General features: G+C 34.9%; 1 protein-coding gene and 1 pseudogene across 8 annotated transcripts in view; both read left to right on the top strand.

Moving 5' to 3' along the window:
* Nucleotides 1–15,333, top strand: part of LOC106055319 (regulatory-associated protein of mTOR-like) — a 47,571-nt gene extending 32,238 nt beyond the window's left edge. For all 8 annotated transcript variants that reach the window (XM_056020124.1, XM_056020125.1, XM_056020123.1 and 5 more), the window contains 12 exons: nt 68–171; nt 432–528; nt 5,416–5,623; nt 5,742–5,856; nt 6,568–6,719; nt 7,865–7,972; nt 8,180–8,286; nt 8,576–8,706; nt 8,876–8,962; nt 9,286–9,402; nt 10,591–10,720; nt 10,872–15,333. In XM_056020124.1, coding sequence (XP_055876099.1) covers nt 68–171; nt 432–528; nt 5,416–5,623; nt 5,742–5,856; nt 6,568–6,719; nt 7,865–7,972; nt 8,180–8,286; nt 8,576–8,706; nt 8,876–8,962; nt 9,286–9,402; nt 10,591–10,720; nt 10,872–10,946 — 1,431 coding nt within the window. In that variant the 3' untranslated portion in view covers nt 10,947–15,333. The remainder of the gene's footprint in view (nt 1–67; nt 172–431; nt 529–5,415; nt 5,624–5,741; nt 5,857–6,567; nt 6,720–7,864; nt 7,973–8,179; nt 8,287–8,575; nt 8,707–8,875; nt 8,963–9,285; nt 9,403–10,590; nt 10,721–10,871) is intronic.
* Nucleotides 6,897–6,995, top strand: LOC129924855 (U6 spliceosomal RNA; annotated as a pseudogene).
* Nucleotides 15,334–18,314: the final 2,981 nt, after the last annotated feature.

Here is an 18,314-nt window from a genome sequence, read left to right as displayed (position 1 = left end):
TAATTACTTGTGTATCTGCCAATGTTGTGTGCATTTTTCATTTAATGAAAACTTTCTTTAAATCTAGGCTTCCACAACAGCACGTCCAAGACAAGTAGTCCAAGCTGTGGTCACACAAAACAATCATTCTATAGCATCTAGTCCTTCCAGACCTGCAAATATGCCATTAGGGTTGGTAGAAAATTTTTTTTAATGTATTACACATGTTAAAGAAACATAGTTTAATTAGTTAATGGTAAAATCTGATAAGCTGTTAAAGTCTTATATGTCTTAAATTATTGAGATATTAATCATTTTTAACATATTAAAAAGTAATTGGAAATTAGGAATTGCAAGTAATAAACAACTGATCTATTTTAACATGTTATTTATTTGTTCTACTGAATAGAACATTTCTGCATTAAAGATTTAATTTTTTGCTTGTCTGCTAGCACTCCGCCTCAGAACATGATGAATGCCAGCAGTAATCAGTATTCTATTAATCATCCTCCTAGAAAAGTTTTTGAAAAAATTCCAAGCAGTACACAGGTATATTTGTTCTATTTATAGATATGTTTCAGTAGACTTAGGTAACTTAGTAATAAAGTGCTAAGGCTCATAGCTTCTAAATTGATGGTCTTGAATTTGTATCCTGTTGAAAGGGGTGTCATTTGAACAGTATATTAAGGCATCCCTATTTATATCTTGTGGATACCTGACACGTACATGGCATTGGTCATTGTACTGTTTACATGTTTATTATCTTAAAATAGGCTACAGAAAAAAATGGATATAATATTAGTTTACTTCAGTTGAGATATATTACTTAAATGTAAATTATTTACATCATTTGATATTCACTCTTAATTGTAACTAATTTTCATAGTGTTGTATTGTAGTGTAACTGAGTTGATTTTCTGCGTGCGTCCAGCGTGTCTGAAGGTCATGGCCATTGTTGTGTTTCATGTCCAGTGTGTGTGTGTGTATAGACTGCATCAGTGGTATGCTAGACGTGCTGGTTTCATTCACTAATTTTGTCCAATAAAGCCATATTATTGGTATTCTAGTCGTTATCATTTCATTACAATTTATTCGACAAAATTATGTATCTGGATTAGTGTTGGATTCCTTAATCTACAATGGATAAATTACTGAGACCGAAAGAGTTGGACATTGATCCTAATGCTCCTCTGGCCTCAGAAAAATGGACTCACTGGTATGACACATTTCAGAATTTTCTTTCGTCCATCAAGGATATTAACGAAGACTTTAAACTAAAGTTGTTGAAGAATCACGTATCTGCTACGGTTTATATGCTCATCAGTGATGTATCGTCCTATTCGATGGCCATAGACACACTCAAGACTACTTATATTAAGGTAAAGAATGACATTTTTGCTAGACATTTGGTTGCTACATGTAAACAGCAGCCGGGCCAAACGGTAGAGTCCTTTATGCTAAAGTTGCGAAGCCTGGCCTGGGACTGTGACTTTAAAGAAGTAACTGCTGAACAGCACAGAGACATTTGCATTAGAGACGCCTTCATAACGGGTCTGGCATCCAACACTATTAGACAGCAGTTACTGGAAAAGACATCTCTTACTCTACTAAGCGCTTTTGACGAAGCTAGAGTGTTAGAAACAGCGACAACGCATGCTCAGGCTTACAATTCAACGAACGAAATCTCCTGTGGGGCAATGAAAACACCAACTAGCTCCCATCTAGAAACATACATTTCTAATGAAGACCAGGAATTAAATGCCATTAAGTCGCTATGCTACTGTTGTGGTAGGAGGAAACACTCTAGAACTGAATGCCCTGCTCGAAATGCATTATGTCTTAATGCATTATGTCATCAGTGCTGTAAAAAGGGACACTTCCAAACTGTTTGTAAATCAAGTAAAACAACAGCCAACAAAGCTGACAGCAAAATATCACTGACCAGTGTGATAACTCCATGTACCTTGTCATCAACGCATTTCTCTGGGCTTACACAGTCTACGGCACAAGTGAACGTCAACGGGTTGCTGTTGCAAGCTCTCATAGACACTGGCAGCTGTGAAAGCTACATATCAGAAGCCATCGTCAAGAGAAATAAATGGCCAGTATGTCCGTCTACAAACAGAATATTCATGGCCACTACACATCTTTCTGAAAAGACATTAGGACATACATTTGCCGATGTCCAGTACAAGGGAGAACACTACAAAAAAGTCAAACTTTCTCTACTTGCTGGATTGTGCTAGGATGTAATCCTTGGTGTAGACTTTATAAGTCTTCATAAGGAATTGACCATACCGTATGGAGGAAAACGCAATCCTCTACACATCTGTGGTCTTAAAGCAGCACGAGTTGAAACACCGAGCCTATTCAGTAATCTAACTTCTGACTGCAGACCAGTGGCTACTAAGTCCCGAAAGCACTCAATAGGTGATAACAAATTTATTGAGTCTGAAGTTAGAAAACTCCTCTCGGACAAAATCATTGAACCTTCAAAGTCTCCCTGGAGAGCACAGGTGCTTGTGACAACAAACGAGAGACATAAAAGAAGAATGGTCATTGATTACAGTCAAACAATAAATCGCTTCACCTTACTGGATGCATACCCAATGCCCCGAGTCGATGAACTGGTAGAACAGATATCCAACTATTCCGTTTTTAGTACTCTAGACCTCAAAAGTGCCTACCATCAAATACCAATCAAGACTGAGGAAAGACCGTTTACTGCATTTGAGGCATGTGGCAAACTCTACCAGTTCTGTCGCATCCCTTTCGGTGTTACCAACGGAGTTGCATGCTTCCAGAGAACAATAAATCAAATTATTGAGAATGAAAAGTTGCAGGACACCTTTGCATACGTGGACAATGTAACGGTATGTGGTCATGATCAAGAGTCGCACGATGAGAATATGCAAAGATTTCTAGATGCTTCTAGAAAGTATGGGATCACATTTAATGAAGACAAAAGTACGATAGCCACTGACAAAGTTTGCCTATTGGGATACGAAATTTCTAAAGGCCTTCTCAAGCCAGACCCTGAAAGATTCCACGCTTTAAGAAACCTTCCTCCCCCTCATGATATGCGCTCACAAAAACGGATTGTGGGCATGTTGGCGTACTACTCACAGTGGATCCCAAATTTTTCTAACAAAATAAATGTTTTGGCAAATAACACGTCGTTCCCTCTTTCAGAAACAGTAAAGACAGCCCTTAACGAATTAAAGCAGGAGCTGGAGAAAGCTGCCATCTTCACCATCGACTATACTCGACCTCTGACGGTTGAAACAGATGCTTCGGATGTTGCAATAGCTGCCACCCTCAACCAGGATGGCCGCCCCGTGGCGTTCTTTTCAAGAACACTCTCGAAAAGTGAAAGGCGGCACTCAGCTATAGAAAAAGAAGCCTACGCCATTGTAGAATCTTTAAGGAAATGGCACCACTACTTAGTAGGAAATCGCTTTACCCTTGTCACGGATCAACGCTCTGTAGCCTTCATGTATGACAAACAGAGCAAAGGGAAAATAAAGAATGAGAAAATTCAAAGGTGGAGACTGGAACTGAGCTGTTTCCACTACGATGTCTTGTATAGACCAGGCAAACACAATGTAGCGGCTGATACGTTTTCTAGAAACGGGTGTGTGTCAGCTATGAGTCGAAATGAATTGAAACTGCTCCATGACTCCCTGTGTCATCCGGGAGTAACAAGACTATGGCATTTAGTGCGAGCGAAAAACTTACCTTTCTCTTGTGAAGATGTTAGGCTGGTTGTCAACCAGTGCAGAATCTGTGCCGAAGTAAAACCCAGATATTTCAGTAATTCTAATGGAACTCTAATTAAGGGCGATGCAACCTATCCAGAGACTAAGTATGGACTTCAAAGGACCACTCCCTTCTACATCTCGGAACACATACCTGCTAACTATAGTTGAAGAATTTTCAAGATTCCCGTTTGCATACGCCTGTTCTGATATGTCGGCTTCAACAGTAATCAGATGTCTAGATAATTTATTTGGACTATTCGGAATGCCTGACTATGTACACTCTGATAGAGGTACCTCATTCATGTCAAGAGAGGTGCAGGAATTTTTACACGAGAGAGGGGTGGCCACAAGCAGGACGACCCCTTATAATCCCAGAGGGAACTCTCAAGTAGAAAGGCTAAACGGGTCATTATGGAAAGCTATAACTCTGGCCTTAAAAACTCAAGGACTCCCGGTTTCCAAATGGGAGCAGGCGTTAAACCAAGCCCTGCACTCTCTTCGTTCTCTGCTCTGTACCGCTACAAACGAGACACCTCACGAGAGAATATTCAAGTTCTATCGCAGGTCCACCTTCGGCAAATCACTCCCGACATGGTTAGCTCAACCAGGAAAAGTATTGTTAAAAAAGGGAGTCCGTGCATCAAAATATGACGATGGTACAATAGCTGTGGACTTAATCACATGCAACCCACAGTATGCCATTGTAAGACTTCCTGATGGAAGAGAAGAAACAGTGTCATTGCGACATTTGGCCCCCGTTCCAAGAGAGGGAGAATCAGAGGTGTATCAACATATGGAACATGAAGACTTTGAGCCGGAGACAAACCCTATCACACAGATGCAGGTGCCTACTGACCATGTGGCTATAGAACCAATGGCTGCTCCTAACACATATGTACAACAAAGGGAAAATGGACATCAAGAAGAAGTAAATGCAGGGGCTGAGTCTCCTGTTAGAGAGCCGCCGATGTCACCAACTCCAAGCGACGGCAGTATTGGTCCTGGTAGATATAACGTAAGACCAAGAACAAGCAGACCTAATTATAAGGTCTAACATTTATTTAATTATTTTTCCATATCACAAGTTCTAACTCAGTAATTGTAGGCTTAATATGACACACTTTGAACTGATCATTTTATAGTGTATAGCTTTTCTAGTTAGACTTTTTGTATTGTATTACTTATTACATTATTATTCAAGACAACTGGTCTTAATATTTGTATGCATAAGGGACTGATAATTTTATAGTGTATAACGTGTTTGTTTATAGTTATACAATGCTTTTCAATAGAGTAAATCTGTAAGTATTCTGTAGGGATACTATGGCCTCTTATATCGCTGTCCTTCACTATTATTTACATGTTTATGTTCCTATAACTTTTAGGCGGGGTGATTGTAGTGTAACTGAGTTGATTTTCTGCGTGCGTCCAGCGTGTCTGAAGGTCATGGCCATTGTTGTGTTTCATGTCCAGTGTGTGTGTGTGTATAGACTGCATCAGTGGTATGCTAGACGTGCTGGTTTCATTCACTGTTTACTGTAGTCTAATTTTGTCGAATAAAGCCATATTATTGGTATTCTAGTCGTTATCATTTCATTACATGTACATGTGATGGTTTTGTTGTTTTTTTTGACATAGGTATAATGGAAATGTTTTATGGCATACATTTTTTCAGTTGGAAGAAAATAAAGAGGAAGACAACTCTTCAATTACAGACAAAGTGAACACTCAGTTCTTTGAGTGGAGCTGTCGGTACTTCTCAGAGTCACTCATGTGCTTGAAAAAAGATCATGATCCAGAGAGCAAAGCATATCATCAAAGGCAGTATAGATTTTTGCGCAACGCCAGAATAAGGTCACAAGGGAGAGAACAGATGAGGGCAGGTAAGTCACTGACATAAATCTCTGGAGGGAAATTTTCTAAAATATGTTTTATATAAATGTGCTCTCTTGTTAGAGAAAGAAAGAATGAAGCCAAACATTTTGTTTCCTTTACTTGTAGGAGTAAACAGACTAGATGATCAGATGTTTGTGAATAGAGTCAACGCCGTGCCAACTGCTATTAAATTTCATCCTTATGAAAATTTTCTGGCTGTAGCTGATAGTTACAATGTTTCGTAAGTTTAAAAGTTGATTGGCAATAATAGTTTTATTGTTGTTTACTGATTAACTTTTTTTTCTTTTAAATTTTTATTACAATCTATTTTAATGTGTGCACACACAGCTAAAAGTACATTTCTAATATTGAAAGATTTGTCTGAGCAAATTAATAAATTTTAGACCAAAAAAAGCATCTGGATAGGACGATTATTAAATACCTACCTTTATTCAAAATACCTTTTTTTTTTTGTTTCTAAATCATGGCAGGAGACCCAAAGATTGGAAAGAGAATGTCACACTTTTTATATAATTCAGGAAATTACAGGACAGACAATATTTGAAAACCTAACTCTACACTAGGATTGATTTAGAAAATTTAGGTCATATAATACCCCTTGTAAAAGACTAGTAATATTTATAAGGATGCTAAAGAACTTGTTTTACTATTCATGTTGTTAGAATGAGTCAGAAAATAGCCTTAATCAGTTTGAAGCTCAATTTTAAAAAATATATGAATAAACACATGGAGTTGTCCGGGATATTATAATCTTCATTTTGGAAGAAATGCCTAAGATTATTATACTTTTTTGTTAATTCTTTCTCTGCAGAACAGCCATTGTTTGCTGATGAACAGTTTAGAGGTCTAACAAAAAGGAAATTGGATTAGTCAAAATACTTTAATAAAGTCATAATAAACTGCATCATTTTCGTTTTTTCTTTGAAACCAGGTTTTGGGATTTAGAACAAGGAACAAAGGTTTCTGAACTGACCAATCCTGCTGCTCTTGAGAGGGCCTCTCAGCCATTATTCCGTGCTAGCCGTATTACTTCCATAGACTTCATGAATCCACATGATATAGCACTTTTTATGTTTTGTACAGGTACTATATATTATTTATATTCATAAAGTCATTACTTACAGGGATTAAAGTCTTACAAAGTAAAACATAAGATGCAAGAACACACTGTTTTATTATTATGTTCCTTATTTTTATTATATTCCTTATGACTTAACCTACTGAGACTACAAATCCTTAACAATAAAACTTAAGCTAAAGGAACGCAGTACATTAACTAATATTGGGACAATACAGACAAGATATTCATGGCCCCTGCGCAAGGGTGACATGCAAATTTGTGAATCATTCTATGTTTCGGGGGGTGGGGGGGTGCACTGTGGATAAATGGTTAAGTGCTTGGCTTCCAAACCTGGATCCTGGGTTCCTGGTGAAGACTGGGATTTTGAATTTCAGGATTTTTAGGGTACTCTGAGTCCACCCAACTCTAATGGGTACCTGACTTCAGTTAGAAAAGTGTAAAGGTGGTTGGTCATTGTGCTGGCCTGATGACACCTTGCTCATTAACCGTAGGTCAAAGAAACAGATGACCTTAACATCATCTGCCCTATAGATCGCAAGGTCTGAAATGGAAACTTTACTTAAGGGAACATAAATAACAAGTGCCTGTATGTCATTGTATTTTTCTATTTCATCATCATCAAACTGGACAGAAACCCTGCTGTTTTGTGTAGTGCATACATGTCACCATACAGGTCGAGAATTTATGGTTTCCCAGACCTGTTAAGACAGAGATCAGCAAGTCTGAGGCAGTCAAAAAGAATATGAGACACGGTTTCCTCTTCTTCCCCACAGCGGGGGCACCGTGAATCAAAATTTTGCCATAGCCGTGAGGAATATGAGCCAACAGTACAGTGGCCTGTCCTGCGCTATGCTATTATAGCTTGCTCAGGCCTGGACAGCCTCCACCACGGGGAAGTGCGGTCAGGACGCCTCATGCGCTCCCAGACTCCACGGACTTGTCTCAGCACTCAAACCACTTTTCCATTTCTATTCTATTTTTCTATTTAAACTGTTAAATATTTTAAACTATAATATTATTCAATAATTAATTTCTTTAATCTGTTTAAATGTATGTATCTAAGATCCAAAATGTTTTCATTCTCTTGAACTTTCTGAACCAGTTGACTTTTACATTCACATCCAATTTATTTATATATTTGTTGTAGAGGATGGAGCCATTCGAATCTATAGAAATTTTCTCTCATTAAATGAGTATGAGCGAGAGCTAGTAACAGCATTTAAAGGACTTTCTGAAATTTTGCCTTCTGAAAGAGGTATCATTGTAGTTTATTTATTTTTAATACAAAAAAAATGTTTGCCAATCTTTTTTATTTTGGCAAAAAGAAAATATTATTATCATTTCATTTAAAATATCAATTCATAAAAAATAAATAAATGTGACCTATATATATTTTTCAGTCTAAATTTGACATAATCTTGTACTGTAGCCCATGACTAATCATTTTAATTTCTTTGTTTAGGTTCTGGCCTAGTGACAGAATGGGAACAAGAAACTACTACACTAATTACATCAGGCAATGCAAGGATTATACGTTTATGGGACATGCAAAAAGAAACTAAAATTTGTGTTAGTGGGTTTTTTTTATAATTTACCTTTCACAGTTGAGTGTGTTGCTAGGGGGTTAAACTCTTACTTGAAGAACAGTATTAGCTCAATGAAACTAATACTTGTGTTCAATAGATTAATATTACTCAAACTAACCTTGCTCTTTATTAAAGACATTATTTTTAGTGATAACTTTAAGGACCTCTGTTGATTAATCTCTTAAGCATGATTTATTTTAACTCCTTTTACTGCATGTTTTAAAAAAGTGATTTGGTAAAACATTGATGAAGTAAATGTTTCTCATCTCTAGGATATCAGCACAGGCGCAGACAGTTGTGTTACCAGCTTAGCTTCTGATCCTCTTGGTAAATCATTGCTTATCGCAGGTTGTGGTGATGGTTCAGTAAGACTGTTTGACAGAAGGCTCAACCCAGCAGAGTGGTTAGTTGTTATAAATTCCTTTAGTTACATAAAAATGCATCATATAAGTAGACATAAATATCTTTTGTATAACTGATACTCTTTACTTGTAGTCATGTATGTGTAATATCTATAATAATAAATAAATTAGTAATCTCAAAAAAGACCTACTACATTTGTCTTTGTCTAGTCGTGTCATGACACTGAAAGAGCACAACTCCTGGGTACTTAAAGTTCATCTACAGAGAGGATCAGAGGGAAAAATAGTCAGTGCTTGGTAAGATTTATCAGTTTATCCATTTTGGATATTTAGTCTGAAAGCATTTTCTTTGTGTCATAACAATGAAAAAAAATTTTTTTTGTTAAGAATATCTTACAAAGTAAAACATTGAAACTTGACCAAAATGTTTTCATCATTTCTTGTTAAACAAACCAATCAAGTGGTTTCTTTTGCATGAGAAATAAAAGAATGTCATTATTAATGTCTTTTAAATTTTAATGTCATCTAGTATGATTCTGATTAATAAGATTTAAAAATTTTAACTACCTTTGACTAGTCAAGTAAAATGTAATTTTAATGTATTGATTTGTTTCCTACAGCTGTGATGGAGATATACGTTTTTGGGATCCAAGGTTTACAGACTCAGTTCGTAAATTTAACACTCCAACACCGTTATCATCTGTGGATATACATCCTAGGGCAGACATAATAGCTTGGTAACTTTTCACCTTCTTTGGTCCCTTTACTTAATATCTTTATCTTTAGCCATCTTAAAATTATGTAAAAATTGTACAAGTAAAAATCAAGTAAAACAGAATGTAAACCTCGTAACAGTTTGCAAACATAGTTGTTCAGGTTCAATCTGCTTAGATTTAATTGAGTTTAACCTCTTGGGGAACTTTTTCAGATTCATTTACAAACTGACTACCAACGCTATGAGACAAATTTTTTTGTGCGTACATTCTGAATTGTACTTATTTGTGCAGTGATCTTCCTTGGTTTTACTTACTAGATTTATGCAAAGTTGTAGAGACTTATAAATTAATTTGTCTCATATTCAAAATGGAGGCACGGTGGCTGAGTGGTAAAACGCTTGGCTTCTGAACCGGTTAGAATCCTGGTGAAGACTGGGATTTTTTCTTCTTCTTCTTCATCGTTCTCATTGTTATGTTGGAGTGTTCATATGACTAGACCAATACATGAGATGAACTGCGCAGTGGTTTCCAAATCAGGGAGCTCTCCATATAGTTTTCTTTCTATTGGGGTGATTTGGGGCCAATGTCTTATACGGGCCTCTTGGTAGAGAGAGCAGTTTTGGAGGACGTGGTCGGCATTTTCTGGTGATACTCCACATGGGCAGATTTCACTGGTTCCAATTTTGAGCTTCTGGAACATGTGTTGTCGCATTCTGTTGTGTCCGGTCCTGAGTCGAAAGATTAGACGCTGGTCTTGTCGGGATAGCTTATAGTAAGCATCATCTTTCTTGTGATTTGGATGGGAGCTCGTCCATTTCTCATTTATTTTATCTACAATTAATTTCTTCATTTCTTCTGGATAGAGAGCAGAGTTTACTTGTGAGTTTGTTCTCCCACTCTTGGCGAGTGTGTCAGCCTTCTCATTTCCTGCTAGTTGTATGTGAGACTGGGATTTTTAAATTTGTATCTTTGGGCGCCTCTAAGTCCACACAGCTTTAATGGGTACCTTGACATTAGTTGGGGAAAGTAAAAGCGGTTGGTTGTTATGCTGGCCACATGACATCCTCGTAAACCTTAGGCCACAGAAACAGGTGATCTTTACATCCTCTGCCCTATAGATCACAAGGTCTGAAAGAGGAACTTTTACTACTTTATATTCAAAATGAAATAGATCTTTATTGAAATGCTTCTTTTAAAATGTAATTTCAGTGGTTCTACTAACCAATGTATGACAGCCTACAGTCCGACTGGAACAGTTTTGAGTACTGTTAAATACCATGAAGGTTTCTTAGGGCAAAGAATTGGTAACGCTAGCTGCATGTCATTTCATCCTTACTTGGTAATTTTTTTTTTGCTCCCAGCAGTTTCATGTGATAGTTGTTCAGTAGTAGTTGTTTTTTTTTCTCATGACTTTAATAAATTAAATATTATTTTAACAATATGTTAGTGTGTTTATAGATAATTTAAAAAATTCACTGTTTCTTCTTCAGGTCAAATTGGCAACTGGTAGTGCTGATTGTTTCGTCTCTATTTACACCACAGCAAGAAATATTCCACCATTATGATTGGGTTCATTTTAGCTACTTATTGTAAAATTGTGGATAATAAACACTGAAATCAATGGAACTGTTGCAATAAAAAAAAAACTAATAATTTGCTGGCAAATACTATGGAAAATGGGGTAACAATATTGTTACTATATTAGACTTAAATTATGTTTAGTTTGATAGTGTTGAATGTGTTTGTTTAAATACTCTTAGGTTATGTGTTGATTATTAATTGATTTATTTTCAATGATTAAAAAAAAAAACACCTGCATTTAGCTAGTTCATTTCTTCGTGATGCTACTGCAGAGTTCTTGTGATGGTTGTTTTCCAAATGTCTTGAAGTCTTATGTTTTTATCTGAACACACAATTGTCTATGAATAGAAAGCAAATTATTATGCAATATCTTTTGTTGTGTTCATTTGACCATGACCTAAGTGTTTATCATGGTTGACATCTTTTGTCGTAATATTAAGCATGTAGAATAGAATTTCCCTGTTTTGATTTCAGTACTTAGCTATTGACAACATTCATGCTGTTGTTTGCTTTGTAACAAATTGTTTTTTTTTTTATGTTGTTGGTGATTTTCAACAATCTTAAGTTACAATGTCAAATAAAATACAGCTTAAAGTCAGCATATTAGGTTTATTTCTCATGTATGAGTCCAAGAGGGCTCTTTGAACCAAAATCAGGAGGCATTAAAAATCAAGGCATTAAGTTTGGAAGATTTATAAGAAATAAAAGCATTTAGCATTATTTCTATAATTTAGAGGTGCTGCTTTACAAGTGAGATTTCATTTTATGATAAAAATGTAGCTGTTTTTTTTTTTTTGTTCACTTAGTCATAATTGATCATTGTGTGTTCTATTGTTTAGTAACATGCAAGATTTGTTTATGTACTTTTTTAAAACAATATTTTGAATATCTTCATTGATGTATTGGCATTTGTTGTAGTTGTGTTCAGTTGCATTTTTATGTTCTTGTCACTTGATCTGACCTTAAAAAAAACCCAATAAAATAGGAATCTTTAATGAAGACTTGTATCATCAATAAGCAATTAATTTGATCCAGACTTCTATCCTATTAATCTTTCAAAGTGTTGTTTCAACACAGATGTTTATTTATATGACAATAGTATGACATCTGTTTCATTCCTTGTAGTTCAGAATTAGTCTTCCATATTGGCATATTAGACAAAGTCTAATCAGAACATTTTTGTAAAGAACTTAAGATATGAAGAGGTATCAAAGAAAATGTTTAAAAATGGTTTTCCTGAGAGGATAATTGAACCAGTGCAAAATTTGGTATAAGTAATTAGCAACTTTTTCTAACACATCTTTAACATTGACATATTAAATGTAATAGTCAATAAGAAAATTTAGAGGAGTTCCATTAGATCTAGAGATGACTAATCAATAACATTAACTTTAGGATTGATCTTGTTTATTCATTTGTGCACCTTTCTTATTTATTGAAACATCTTTAAAAAGTAATACTGAGAAAGTTATTTTGACTATCTTTGCAAAATTTTTTTCTCTCTTTGCACTTTTCACTCATTTGGCTTGGTGTCTATGAAAACATATTCTTTCTTTTGAAATAAACACAAATACAGTTTTGTTTAAGGAAGCTACTCAAAATGATTAAATATGATTTACTATGAGTGCTAAGGAATTTTTTTTTACCGTACGTTGTAAAATATATAAAATTGTAATTAATGTACAATTAGGGTGTGCATCAGTTAAATAACAAATTAAAGAATACCTGAAAAGCCTCTGTTTATAACTTTTGTATAATATGTCAGCTGTAATATTTCTCATGTAAAATTATTTCTTAAATTTTTTTTTTTAAATAAGTCCAATGACTTAAATCTTTTATCAAAAAAATGCATGAACAATTGTCCGATATTTTCAATGATGATGTATCTTTAGTAGTATGAAGGGATAAATTTACTATAGATAATTTTTCTTAAGATTTGTTTAAGTTTTTTGTCCACACACAGGAAAACTACAAAGATAGTTAGGATGTTAAAAGACATCTAATTAGAATATCCGCTGTTCTTTATGCTAAAATTATGTTGACCAGTCTGACCTTTTCATTTGCTGCTAAAGAAATTGTGAGTTGGACAAGTCCTGCTTTTTATTTTCCTATCATTACAACTTTTGTAACATATATATTTCACCTAATGAATTTTTTAATCTATATATCACTTGACTAATATCCAATGTCATTTTTTTTTAATTTTCTTTTGAATCCTAATTGCTTTATGTCATCCTTTATTTGTCTTGTGTTATCTGGTATTATTTAGTTACACATTCATCTAGGACTTTGTCAAGTCTCCATTGAACTAAGTTGTCAATTACTGTGATATAATTATTTGTAGTAGTCTTTCAACAGTATGCTTACCAAAACAATATGTTTTATGCTCATCACTTCCTAGACAATTAATAGATGAATTGTTCTCATAAAATTAAATAATCTTTTTGTTTAAAAGATCCTATCTATTGTTGTATTAAAATATGTATTCCAGTTATCCTGTGGCACATAAAAGTTATTTTATGTTCTCACATTATGTAAGTTTAGGGAACATTCAATTTGTTTTTCTTTTGCAATAATGAGTTATAATGAAGTGTTAAATGTATGGGAAACAATAAATAGAGTAACAGATAAAACAGTGAATGGCTTGTTCACTTTTTAAATTTTCTTTACCAGAGAGAATTGTTTTGCAAAATTGGCTAAATTATTTTCTTTAGTTTCTAAATTGTGTTATGTTGAAAAGGTGTCAATTTTAATGTTTTTCCCTTTTTAGCTTTCTAATGAAATCTGTTCCTATGCTCTAAGTCAATGATTTTAAAATATTCACTAATAAGAAAAAAAAAAAAAAGAAATCAGAATTTACAATTTTGTTCATGTTGAAGTCATAATTCATGTTTGTTCCTGTAAGTCTTTTAAGTGTTTTGTCTTCAATAAAGCATTGTTTAAAGATTAATTTCTGTTTGAATGTTGATATTTAATTGTTGTTGTTTTTCTTTAGATCAAATCAGATCTATTTATTACTGTTTTTTTCTCTTTTAAAAATAAAGCTAAGATGAAAAATATAACTAATATACTATCCATCCAATATTCTCTAAGAAAAACAATAAGAAACATATTCTTTGTGTAGGCATTAGTCTCTCATAGACCTATTTAGTAAATGAACATGCACAATGGAAACCTTTGTGTGAACTACCATGTGGTTACTAAGATGTGTCTGTTAGATCATGTTGGATAAATAACAAAGATTTAAATCTAAACTTTAAAAAAAAGAAATGTCTTATTTCCATGGATTATGATGAGCCACTATTTTGCATATAAGGGTCCCACAATTGTAAACAGCTTCAAGTTGCTAATTCAATTGAGACATATCACAGCACATTAGATATTAACTTTTTTTTTTCATTACTACTCATATTAGAAAACTATTGATCACATCTCTGGATTCTGAAAGTTTGTGGACTTATAACCTCTATTTTTTTAATCATGCATCTTTTTATTTGCTTCACTGGTTGAATTTTGTCACAAAACAAAAGTGTATATTTCTTAACATTATTTATTAAGAGTATTGTTTTTACAAATAATATTCAGGAAAGATATTGATTTAACTAAAGAAAGCAAATGAAAATATTATTTATTTACTTGGATTATGTTATCATTTTTTTAACGATTACCATACTTTTCTTGTTTTGTTTTTTTTATCTTAATGAATTATTTAAATGTTTTTAGAAATTTTATTTCAATAAATGCAATATTCATCTATGAAAATTTAAAATAATTATCCTTTGTGCATGTTTTTATTTTCAAGTTCTGTTCTAAATAATTTGCATTTATAATAAGAAAATCTTGTGTATATTTTGTATGTTTAGTTTTTTTTTGTAGTAACTGAATTAAGACTTAAAGATTATGTGCCAATGCTAAAAATTGTAAATAATGATAACCATTAAGTATAGATTAACTATAATCAAAGATTTAGTTTTCAGATATTAATTTTTTGATGTATGTGTGTCATTGTTACTTTGTGAATAAAGTTTTTGATTTTCTTTGTATGCTGTCGCCCTAGTGAGTATCTTCTGTACTGGCTTCCTATCCAATGAGCACACACACATGCTTGTTTTTAATTTTTTTTTTTTTTTTGGCAATTGTTTTACTGAGTTTATTAAGTTAATTTCTCAGGAAACTTTTTTTTTTCTTCTTTTGTGTCTTTTTACTTCATAACCACTCAGTCTTGTATTCTTTATTTCCCTATGACTCTTGTACTTATGACATTTTGTTTCCTAAATTAGGAGAGTGAGAGAGTAATTGGTTTCTTTAAATGTATATACATACTTTTGTAGTGTATAAAGTCATGGAAAATAAAACCGGATTCTTTTACTACCTTTTTCTTTGACTTAATTATTTTACACTTTTTTTTTTTCGCTACACACTTTGGTTGTTTTTTTTTAACATATTTTCTTTTAAATGTTTTTCTACAAAATATTTCGTCTCAGAACATTTATTTTGTAAATAAAAGTCAAATGTTTTGGCTTGTAGAACTAAGATGTTTATTTTTTCATGTGGAAATATATCTCTAATTTCAATTTAATTTCAATTCTGATAACCTAACCCAATGTTAAGTTTTCAACACCATTGACATTGTTTGTTGTTGTTTTTTTTTTACTTTGCATCCATGAAACTTTATATGTTTAATGTATTTGTCACATTTTATTAACGCTGTTCTCCTAAGAAGTTATTCTTAGTATTAGTGACCAAAAAAATCTTTTAAATCATTAAGAGTTAAGCAATTAAAATGTTTTGGTTTGTTCCTTCAATTTTTAGAGATTATTCCAATCTAGCCCAAATCTCCAGTGGGATGCCAGCAGGCAGGTTTCAAACCCAGGACTCAATTGAGACAACAGTCCAGAATGCATACCAGAAACCAGGTAGCCACCTTTAAACAGCAATGATAACTCTCACGTTGAAATATTTTCTCTTAGAATCACAATACTACAAGACAAATGAACTAATGTTGTAGATAAATCTAACTAAATTTCATAGAGGCCCTGTAATAATTTGTTTGCGTAATGCTACAAGACAAATGAACTAATGTTGTATATAAATCTAACTAAATTTCATAGAGGCCCTGTAATAATTTGTTTGCTTAATGCTACAAGACAAATGAACTAATGTTGTATATAAATCTAACTAAATTTCATAGAGGCCCTGTAATAATTTGTTTGCTTTTAAAATGCTACAAGACAAATGAACTAATGTTGTAGATAAATGTAACTAAATTTCATAAAGGCCCTGTAATACTTTTTTTTTTTTTTTTGTGCATATTATGCCCGTCCTTGCTTTGACATCAGCAACTTTTCTATCTATGAAACAGGTAGGTAAATAAACATCTATACCGTTGAGTTGCCTCCCTTAAGTTATTACACTTGGTCTCTAGAAGTTGGATAGGGCGACTCAACGGAGGCCTTAGGTAGGATCTTATTCAAAATGGCATCTATGAAACGGCTAGACGAGCTGAAATTGAAAGAACTCACATGGTGGCGTCTAAAACGCATGTCTTCAGCAGGCTCTGGCTGATGAAGGGGAGGATCCAGATATCGGCGAGCTTCTGAAAACTATGCAATACTCGCTACAAGACATGACTCGATGCATGAACATGATGGAGAACAAGGTAGATGAAAGTGTATTGCAAGTGCAAGGCCAAATAGACCAAAGTGATAAATGGTTTCGCAAGCGAAAGGAGGAATAGACTCGTTAATGAAGGAGCAGTTACCTGGTCAGGACTGTGCTGGCTGTACAAACAGTGGTGACGGAGACGCTAGGGATTGAAGCGCCATCTGTGACTGTGTTGTGAGCAAGTCTTGTGGGTGTGACATTCAAGACGAGAAACGTAACAACGATTGCTGTGATGATCTCAACGGGATGTATCGAAAGGAAAGAAACAAATGAAGAAATAAGAGAAGTCTGTTATGTGCCTGAAGCTTTTCTTCCTAATGTACCTGCAACGAGTAGGCCTACCGGAGCTACCCCAATGAGCCAGACAGATCAAGACAACGTTGGCTTTGCGTCCAAGCTTGCTGCTGTGGACCTTAAAAACCTCTATTTATCTGTTGGTATATTTGACGAGAATTCAAACCATCAAAGCCTGAAGACCGTTTCTGATTCGTTGCCTTGGATGTCGCCTGGTAAAATTGTGAATACGGGCCTCAAGAAAGGCCGAGACAGAAACAACGAATTTGACTTAGCCTGCGGCGTAAGAGACAACTTAAAAATTGGCTACTCCATCCAGGCGATTGACATGAACTGTATATGCGGCGCCCTTCGGGGACAGTGCCCATGCCAAGAAACCCAGCTACAAGATCTGAACTTACAGACATTTGTACTTCTGCCTATGTCAGTGAGAGTGACTTGAACGATGGTGAATCAATTCCAGCGGAGCCTGATGTAATGGTGGATGAACATTTGCTCATGGAACATTACAAGGGTGCTCTGCGTACCTTACAGATGAGGTGGAAAATGACTGTGTTTGAAACCATGGCTAGCTTACCTGTGGGCCTATAACCATGTCACGAGAAAAGGTCCGCTGACTTGGCGTTTTAGAACAACGGCCCTGGGAACTACATTGATCGCCACTACCTTCATTTGTGTTAAGTGGCTGTCAACCCTGACCTCCACTACCTCCCCATGTGTCAGTTGGCTGGCATCAGCGACAATCGTCATGAGGCCGAAGAGCAGACTTGCCAACTGGAGGAAGAGAAAGGGACAGCCACAGAAAACTGTGCAGATGGTTTCGCGGGGAACACGCTCCCTGCCGTCCATGACTCCCACCGATCGACCTCCACCTGAACTATCAAACCTCCACTGCATTGTTATGAACCTGTTTCTTTTTGGCACGAAAAGCGCTAAGAAGGGGACAATTTATAACCCTGTCATGCACACCGCTATCCAAGCTAGCGCAGAGGGTGGCAGTGTTAGAGGCTAGAATTGGAAGAATGTTTACATTAGGAAGAAGATAACTGAATTCCGCCCAGGTCTAGGGCATATAAAGAGGCTGTGCTCAAGGCAGACGTTGTTCTATGTATTTGTGAAGCTTACTTTTTCCTCTGTTGGCTTGATTCCGGGAGACACAGGCAGCTTTAGGATAACTAGCAAATTTTATACTTCTGACGAAGCAAAAATTTTAGGTGAAGGTGCCTGGACTAAGACTTTAAATGAAGCAACTGAAGCGTCAAATGTTTTTAAGCACCATGTTCAGGAACTTCAGTCTGTTGTGTTGTTGAACTCCATTGAGATTTGAGACATATATTTGATATATTTATTAGTCTAAAAATAACAAACTCTCTTGTCATCCAACCAGAAGGATG

This window comes from Biomphalaria glabrata, chromosome 2 (assembly GCF_947242115.1).
Source record: "Biomphalaria glabrata chromosome 2, xgBioGlab47.1, whole genome shotgun sequence".
NCBI classification, from domain to species: Eukaryota; Metazoa; Mollusca; class Gastropoda; family Planorbidae; genus Biomphalaria; species Biomphalaria glabrata.
Note: the sequence above shows the minus strand (reverse complement) of the source record. Positions and strands in the feature narration are given on the sequence as shown.